Below are 8,783 nucleotides of genomic sequence, written 5' to 3'. Positions count from 1 at the left end.
GCACATAAAACCGATTTTCAGGGGAACCATCAGTGGTGTGACTCCTTCATCTCATGGCGTTCCAGCATCCTTTGTGCAAGAGATCAGATGATGCAAACTCATGTGTGAGCCAAGCATGGTACAGCGTCAGAAGGGCTCCCAGGAAAGGGAGAGTAAATTGGCTTTGCTTTCTTGGGGCTCATCTGGTCTGCACGATCATTAGGAGAGGAGCAAGCAGGAAACGGGTTATTCATCAAAAAGATACCCCAGATAAAATTAAACTGGAAAAGCCAAAATACCTTGGTCAGCAGGATGTGCTTAAACCAAAAAGGAGAATGAATGCCAAGAGAGAACGTGGCTCTCTTGGAAGTGATCACCATGATATATATTTAAGTCCTCAGTCTACAAATGGATTGCTCTGGATTTACCCAGAGTAACTGAGCTCATTTCCCTTTTTAGCTGATAAAAGCCCAGTTGTCTGGAGCTCCTGCAGGCCAATTGTAAAAGCAGCATGTGGCAGAGGCTGATGAGTCACCAGCTCATTTGCTCAGCAGCCAGTAACAGCAAACTCTCCATATTTCCTTGGGCCAGCCCAAGACTTCCACATCCCTGAGCGAGCAAATATCCAGGATCTGCCTCCTCCTTCTCTTCCTCCTCCCTTTCCTCTTCCTCTCCCTCCTCCTCCTCATCTCTGCCTTGTGCCAGTGCTGTGGCACTCAAAAGGTGGTTACTCAGGAGCTGGGGCTTTTGCCTCACCACACTCCATAGTGCTTCCAGCCATGGAGCAGGAATGTGATTTTCTCCTGAAGATCAGCAGCAGATTGTCCCCCATGAAGTGCAAAGATGGAGCAGCTCAGTCCTGGCAGATTCCTCACAGAGGGAGCGAGGGATGACCCCACAGCAGGGAAGTTAAAGCTGCTAATATTGTTTGGCAGCACTTCACAAAATCAAATCACCACTTGGTTTTCCAGCAGAGAGCACTTCCAAGAAATCCCACTGGTGATGAAAGTTCCTAGGTACACAAAAATATCTGAGGTCCAGGCTGTAGAGCAGCCACAGCAGAACAGGGTGTTGAAAGAGAAGCAGCTCTGGGAATTCTGCTCAGGAATGTCCTGTACTTGCCATCAGCATGAAGCCAGCACCAGGTTTAGCAGCCTCCCCAGTCATGAGTGTGGCTTCAGCTTTCTACAGGATTTCCTGCCTTTGAGCTCCTGCCAAGGTGATCCCAGGGATCTCAGCTGGTTTCCAGTGCTACCAGGTGATTTTGCTTCCCTTCCATGGGTGGGTACCCAGCAGGTGGCATCCACGTCCAACACTTGTGCTGGAGCCTCGCCTTCCTGAGGGCTTCTCTTCCACTTTCTGGATCCCAGGATTTGTTTCTTCATTAATGCTTATTTTCTATTTGAATTTATTTTAAAATTTCAAAATATTCACTGATTTAGTATTTCTTTAGTTATTCCTGTTCCTTCCCAAAAAGTTCACTCATAATTCCTCTGTGTTCAGTGGCATGGCACGTGAACTTTTATATAAAGACCATCAGGAAATAGATTTACTATCAAATTTATGAAAATATACTTGAGATCTCTCCATCTCACCAGTGAGAAATACACTGGATCTAGGCTGGGAGAAATCAGGGCATCTCACACCTCCATAATGTTTTTAAAAAACATTGGAAATATAGGTTTGTGGGAGGGAACAGGAGTGCTGAGTAAGTTCAAGCAGCATTCCCGGACAGCCTCAGTTTCCAGCCCAGTTATCTGGCAAGGAGAGGCCCTGGATTTGGTGTTACAGTCATCCTCCAACAATTGAAATGTTGCAAAATATGTATCACCACATATTAAGATGGGATTAGAAGTGGAGAACCACAAAGAGTAGGAAGACAGGAGCAGCCTTAGAGCAGAGCCTCAGGCACTATTGCAGAAATGTTTTCTGGAGCAGCATTACAGCCACGTTCCAGCCTTTGTTTGCTTGACAAAACCATAGATACAACCCTGGGTTTCCACACGTCTGTGCAGATCCTGCCATGCCCCTGACTCCAGGAGCAGCCATCAACCCCCACAACTGCTGAGGATAAATCAAGATCTCACCTGCCAGTGAGAGTGTGGAGGATTAGGAATTGTGCTTCCTGCTCCTGCAGGCACTGAGGAGATCCACACAGAACCCATAGAACTGCTGGGAAGTTTGGAGCTGGAGGTTAAGAGACCTGATGGAAAAAAAAAAAACACTTCTGCTCAATCTCTATCATGTTCTAAATCTTCTCTGCTCAGGTTTCTAAGGCTTGGATTACACCCAGGAATAGACTGGTGCTTATTAATTAATTCCTTTGAGGCTGTTCAGAGTCATATTTAACAACAGTCTTATTCTGGGTTTGTTGGTTGCCATAAGGATGATGAGCAGGAACTGGTGTGGTGGATTACTGACTCCAGCCCATGGTCTGTCTAATCCAGCCTTGGCTGTGCAGATCCAAGTACCCCAAATGTGAGGGTTGGACCCTTTGCTGTGGGGAGTTATGGAGTTCATGCCTCCTTGAAGAGGTTCCTCCCAGTCTGAGTCATTAGTGGCTGCTTTGCATTCTGGAACATGAGGTTTGTGTCCCTCCAAAAAACGTAATGGAAAGGTGGAGAATGCAACCCACAAAACTCTAGAGCTCAGTAATTAGACACCCACAAGATTAATTACACCCTGTATGAAAAGAAAAGTGTAAAAAGCCATTGCGAAAGTAATTCTTACCTGGTCTAAACAGCTGCCTTCCAGTGCCTCTGGCCAGGCAACACCTTGATTTTCTAGTCCCTCTTCCTTCAGCAGATCCTGAGCCCATTGCAAATGAGGACAGTACCACTGCTCCAGATGAACCTCAGCTCACCTCAGTGCCTGTCATGGACCTGCTGGGACAGAATCTGACCCAGGTCCCAGCTCGTGCTGGGTCTCACATCATAACAAAGCCCCCCAGAACAGCTGTGGTCTGCCAATCTTCTCCCCTACTGCAATTTCTACAGTAAAACTCCCAAATTCCACTCTTTCCTTCTATACATCCTCACTTACTCCAAACCACCTCCTTCTCCAGAGTCTCAATCAGTGCAGTGACCAGAGGGAGCACAGACTTCACTTTCCTGCCTTTGGCTCACCTTGTGGTGGGAGCACATGAGCCATTTCCCAGTCCATTCCTTTGAATCCCTCTCTATTTCAACTCAGCTTAATTCCAAACCACAGGGATTACTTTACTCCTAGGAAGAGCATTTGGATTAAAATTTGTACTGAGTCATAAGCCAACATTAAGTTGAATTCTACAAGGACAGGACAGTTTTTTAGAAAGGGGACTGAGAACACTCTCTTCAAGGGATTTTTGTACACATACACTTTTTAAACCAAGAATGATTTCCTGTTGGTTTTAAGGGTAAACCCATAAACACAGAAAGAATTCTGTTAAGAAACACTCAAAGGTGACCCTTGTTTGCAGCAGCCCCACAAATAAGCAGTGCTGTGTGCTCCTGTGCTGTGTGTGCAGGCAGCAGCCCCTGAGCAGGAGCCTTCCCTGCCCATTTCTGTGTCACTGACCTGAGACACGGCGTCCACAGGCCAAGAAAACAGCAAGGACACATCCCAGGCTCCTCCTGCTTGTGAAATGCATTTTATGGCTCTGCTGAGCCCATTCCTGATGAGTGATGTGCCTGCAAGGACACTGGCAGCAGTGACAACGCGTTTGGAGGCTGTGAGGACCCTGTGCTTTGTGACCACGTCACCATCACCCTGCTGGGGTGCAAACAGCAACCCCAGACAGATTTCCACATAGCCAAGTGCTTCAGTCGTGCCCTGGACACACAGCCCAGGCACAGCTGTCCCAGCAGAGGGGACAGCAGGGACAGACCCCCTTGCTCTGTGCTGGGGGGTGCCCAGGGCTGAGCCAAGCACAAGAGCAGCCTGGGGGTACACACTGGTGAGCAGGACAGTGTCTGCTCTCTGCTCTGCCAGCATGCAGTTCAAAGTCTGAATCAGTGAATTTTCTCATTTTCCACTCAAAGGAGGGCATGGTAATGGGGCTTTGGGCAGAAAGGGACAAATCGGAGTCTACTCCTGCTCTAGAATAATCTAGAATAAAATCCCTGTGGCTTGAAACAGTGCTGTGAACACACGGAAAGCTGGGGGAAAAAAGGTATTATTTTTGGCTGAAAGTCTTTATGGCTGATGCAGGAACTCTCTCATTAGTTACTCATTGCCTCAGAAAGTCTCATAAAACAGCCAGCAGAGCCCAGCAAATACTTCAGTCTTGTGGGAGCTCAGAAATCCAGGAACTGAACGAGGCCTTGAACCCATTTTATAGACTCACTTCTTACTGAACGATCATAAAATATTAAAATTCAGACCTTATAAATAAGGAGGGGAAAGAACTGTGCATTTCCCAGCAGAAGCAGCCTCTCCAGAGACTCTTCCCAAGGTAAGTCCAGTGCTACCTGATCCAGAGACGGGTTCCCCTGCCTGACAGGTGATCAGGGACAGCAAACTCATGTAATGGAGATTAGAGACATAAAACCCCTTGAATCTGCCATGGAGTGGAAAATGCCCTGCAACAATGGACTCAGTTCACTCCCTGGTGACCCTGTGCCTGCTGTGGGGCTCTCCCCGGGGTTCTGATGGCTGCAGGGATTAACCCCTGCGAGCCCTGGGCAGAGGCAGCAGTGTTGTGATTCTCTCTCCAACAGAGCCAGCTCTGCTCCGAGATGGTGCAAAGACACAGCCTGACCATCCCCCATGGAGTGCCTGTCCTGGCTGTTTCCTTCCTGGCATGTGTGGCCACAGGTAAGCAATGGAAAATCCATCCTGCCTTTGTCCAGGCCCCATCACACCAATTATTGAAACTGCCCAGGGCTGGGTGATGTGCCACAGCAGCATTTTTATGTTCTGGAGATCATCCCCAGAGGACTGGCTGAAAACTGTCCTCTGATTTGAGAGTAGCAGAGCAGGGAATGGAGAAATGTCAGTGTTTTCCAGCATTATTGCAGTAGGATGATGAAGCCACAGTTTCCAAACCTGCTCTAAGCAGTGATAAGTGTGATAGGTTTGGCCACCTGGGAACACCTTCAGACAGGGACCTTCAGGCTTCTTTATATTCACAGGACCTTAATACCTTTATAATCTGAGCTATATTTTTAATTTATTATTCTATGGCCCAGGTTGCAGTAGCGAGTTCCATCCCATTACAATAATTTATTTCCCATACTGGTTGTTCATTTAGGATGTCCTGAGGTTTGTACCTTTAACAAATTGCAGCTCTGCAACAGCCAGGATACAGCTGAGGGGCTGATGAACTCATTTATACTCCCAAGGGCATCCTGCTCCAACTGAAAAACAGAGTATCAAACAGTGAGCACAGTGGGGCTGCAGCAGTGATTGGCAGCAGGAGGGTGATGGGATGGGAATGACCTTTTGCTGGGTGTCACAAGTCCTGGCATCAGACATTTTGTTGTCACAGGTCAGGCCTTGTTCTGGCAGCCAGCTGCAAAAGGCTGATTTTTATTTTAAATAACTGGAGGGAGATTTGAGATGAAGACAGCTTCTTGTCTCAAAAACTAACATTCCACCTGAAAACAGATTGAAACCTGAAAGTCTCATCCCTCCTTCAAGGTGGAGGCATGGAGAAGCGAGCATGGCAGTTTTTGTGGGAATAGTATGGCTCGGGATGCTTAAATGTCCTTGTCCTCCTTCTTCTGCAGGTGTGGAGCTGTCTGTAAATAACCAGGCTGCTGACTTCACCCTGTCCACAGGGCTCAGCCCTGCCATCTCCCTCTCCTGCCTCGTGCACAACAGCAGCCAGGCCGAGGAGCTGCTCTGGTACCGCGGGGATGGGCAAGTGGATCTGAAGGATGGGAATAAAGTGAACATCAGCAACATCTGCATCTCCCCAGTCAACGAGTCTGACAACGGGGTCACCTTCACGTGCAGGCTGGCACGGGACAGGGCTGTGCAGGTGTCTGTGACCCTGGATGTGCAGTGTGAGTCGATTCCTGCGTGGAAGGGCTGGGGTGGGATGGAGTCCTGGGCACAACAGCTCTGTCTGGGGCTGTGGAGGTGTCTGTGACCCTGGATGTGCAGTGTGAGTTGCTGTGGTGGATTCCTGTGTGGAAGGGCTGGGGTGGGATGGAGTCCTGGGCACAGCAGCTCTGTCTGGGCGGTGTTTTGCACCCTTGTACGCTGTCTTCACCGAGAAAAAATGCGTTTAGGAGGAGATAACTCACGTGATAAGGCACTCCCTTCCTGCACTGGTGCTTATGGCTGATCTAAGGGCTCTTTTATAGGAGTGGGTGGGTACCTTAAGAAAGATACTCTGGATATTTCCCTGCCTCCACCTAGGTTATTTCCCAAGGATACAAGTCAGGGCAGAGGAAATACTGGAGTGAAAGTCTCTGCCAATGAGTGCCCTCCTCATTCCCAGGGATCAGGAAAGGCTGTACTACTGTGATCTGTTAGACCACTGAACAAGGAGCACGAGGGATGTGAGAAGGGAACTTATTTTGTGGTAAATGTGGGCATTTTATGAAGTTGGAGCAAGGTGGGGTCAGTCTCTTCTCCCAGGTAAAAAGTGATAAGAGGAAATAGCCTCAAATTGTGCCAGAGGAGGCTTAGATTGGGTACTAAAGAAAATTCTTTTACTGAAAGGGTCATCAATTCCTGGCACAGGCTGCCCAGGGCAGCAGTGCAGACACCATCCCTGCAGGGATTTAAAAGATGTGTAGATGTGCCACAAGGAGACATGGTTTTGTGGTGGCCCTGGCAGTGCTGGGTTAATGGCTGAACTCAATTTGAAGAGGCTTTTCCAGCCTAAATGGTTCTGTGCTTCTATGAGCAGCATTACTAATGACCTGTTGAAATGCATTCCTGTGAACAGTCCCTCCCCATCTGAGTGGAGAGGAGACCCTGCACGTGGAAGAAGAGAAAGATGTTACCCTGACCTGCAACTCCAAATCCAACCCTCAAGGCCAAAGCACCTGGTTAAAGGACAGCCAGAGCCTGACCCTGCAGCAAAGTCGGCACAAGCTGTACCAGACCAGCGAGGTCTTTCAGCTCTCCATCAGCAAAGTGCAGAAATCTGACAATGGCACCTACACCTGCCTGGTGGAATCACGCCTGGGAAATGGGACAAGGGATTTCCACCTCATCGTTGAAGGTAGCAAGGCTGCTGCTGATTAATAAGCTTTACAAATGACTCCCTGTTCTCTTTTATAATATCAACAATCCATTTATATTACGCAGTGTAAGTGGAGTGTGAAAATTCCCTGTGTGGATTTCTGAGGGCACAGCAACAGCAAGGAGCTCTCCCTGCACCTGTGCCTGGGACCACAGCACAGGAAGGGCCTCTCCTGCTCTACCTGTTGTTGTTCAAAAGCATTTGGCAAGTGTGACCTGGGGCAGGCTCATCCCACTGCTGCTCTTCCCACGCTGACAGGGCACACTCAAGTGTGGGTTAAAGCACCTCAGGTCCTGTGTGAAGCATCTTACTGTGGCCACAGGGTTCTGTCATGCCCAAAGAGCTGCTGAAGGCAAGAGAAGTTGTGCTCCAGAGGTGACTCCAGGGGCTGGGTGCTCAGGGCTCAGCCTGGTGACACTAAATCACCTCTGTCCCTTTCATTTCTGTCCTCCTGGCACAGGGAAGGAAGCAATGTTACCTGTGTCAGTGGTACCTCTGGGCTGCCTTGTTTCTGAGCATAACACTGCCTGGGGGATCTTCTTCAGGAGCTGATGTTTCAATCCTTCTTCAGTTCACTAAAACACAGGCTCAGCACCCTCCTCTCCAGGGGACTAACACACAGAGTCAGTCTCTGGACAGCAGGGAGAGCAACAGTTAATTCAGCAGTGACAGCTGTGGGAAATGTCTTTCCGCAGTCCTGTGAAGTGTTCTGGGTTATGTGACTGCACAAATTTCTCACATATCCAACTACTTCTTTCCTGACAGATAAAAAACCTGTTTTTCCCAAGGAGGCTGTTATTGCTGCTGTCGTGGTGGTTACAATCACAATACTTTTTGGAATTGTGGCTCGAATAGATAAATTTCTTAAGGTATGGAAAGCTCTAATTTCATAGGAAAAAAAAATAGTATTGTTTGCTGCAGTGCCCTGTGGTTTTTTCTACCTTTTCTATTCTATTTCATAATGTTGCTTTTCACAGTTAGAAAACTGCTACAAACTACCTCCTGCTTTAGAATTACCAGTAGATAAACCAAGCATTAGACATTTCATGTGGAAGGCATTATGTACTTGCAACATTTGTAACAATATCCCCACGGCCAGGAAACGTGAATGATAACAGGGCTGCTTTTTTTCTTTTCTTTTCAGTGCTTCAAGAAACCAAAAGAAACATCTCTGTAAGTATTTCACTGCTTATTCACACCTATTCCAAATGAATTCCTTCTTTAAAATTAAGTATAATAAACCCACCCTACTCTTGCTCTGGCTGGTGAACATCAGCCCTGTCCCAGCAGAGAGGGGTCCCTGGGAACATGACAGGACACACAAAAATCCTGCCCTTTTCTGTGTGTAACCACTGGAAGGGAAAAATCCCTAATATCATATCCTCAGCCTGCTGGCAGCTTTCTGGAGCTGAACACAGCCCAGATGAATTCAACTTACTTGTGCTTTTTATTTTTTTTCTAGGAGGTGATTTTTCATTTCTTCTGTTCATTTTGCTGCAGGTAAAGAACACCCAGAAAACATCATTTCTAGTGGTCAACCAAAGCCATTGTGTGAGATGATGAGATAAAGCACTGAAACTGTTTTTTTTTAAATATAAGTGGTTCTTTGCCTCTGTTGATTCTA

The 8,783-nt window shown here is 47.6% G+C and overlaps 1 protein-coding gene across 2 annotated transcripts; it reads left to right on the top strand.

Annotated features, from left to right (window-relative positions):
* Positions 1-4,000: 4,000 nt before the first annotated feature.
* TMIGD1 (transmembrane and immunoglobulin domain containing 1) lies at positions 4,001-8,739 on the top strand. 2 transcript variants are annotated; one of them, XM_063174088.1, is made up of 7 exons: positions 4,001-4,411; positions 4,677-4,773; positions 5,688-5,966; positions 6,860-7,138; positions 7,925-8,028; positions 8,304-8,332; positions 8,660-8,739. In XM_063174088.1, the coding sequence occupies exons 2-7, from the start codon at positions 4,695-4,697 to the stop codon at positions 8,661-8,663; spliced, it is 774 nt and encodes a 257-aa protein (XP_063030158.1). In that variant the 5' UTR covers positions 4,001-4,411; positions 4,677-4,694; the 3' UTR covers positions 8,664-8,739. The 2 variants fall into 2 exon arrangements, with proteins under 2 accessions (XP_063030158.1, XP_063030157.1); XM_063174087.1 differs by having other exon boundaries at positions 8,622-8,739.
* The last annotated feature ends 44 nt before the right edge of the window (positions 8,740-8,783 follow it).

This window comes from Melospiza melodia, chromosome 21, assembly GCF_035770615.1.
Source record: "Melospiza melodia melodia isolate bMelMel2 chromosome 21, bMelMel2.pri, whole genome shotgun sequence".
Classification (NCBI taxonomy): domain Eukaryota; kingdom Metazoa; phylum Chordata; class Aves; order Passeriformes; family Passerellidae; genus Melospiza; species Melospiza melodia.
The sequence above is the reverse complement of the archived record's forward strand: the minus strand, read 5'-3'. Positions and strand labels throughout refer to the sequence as shown.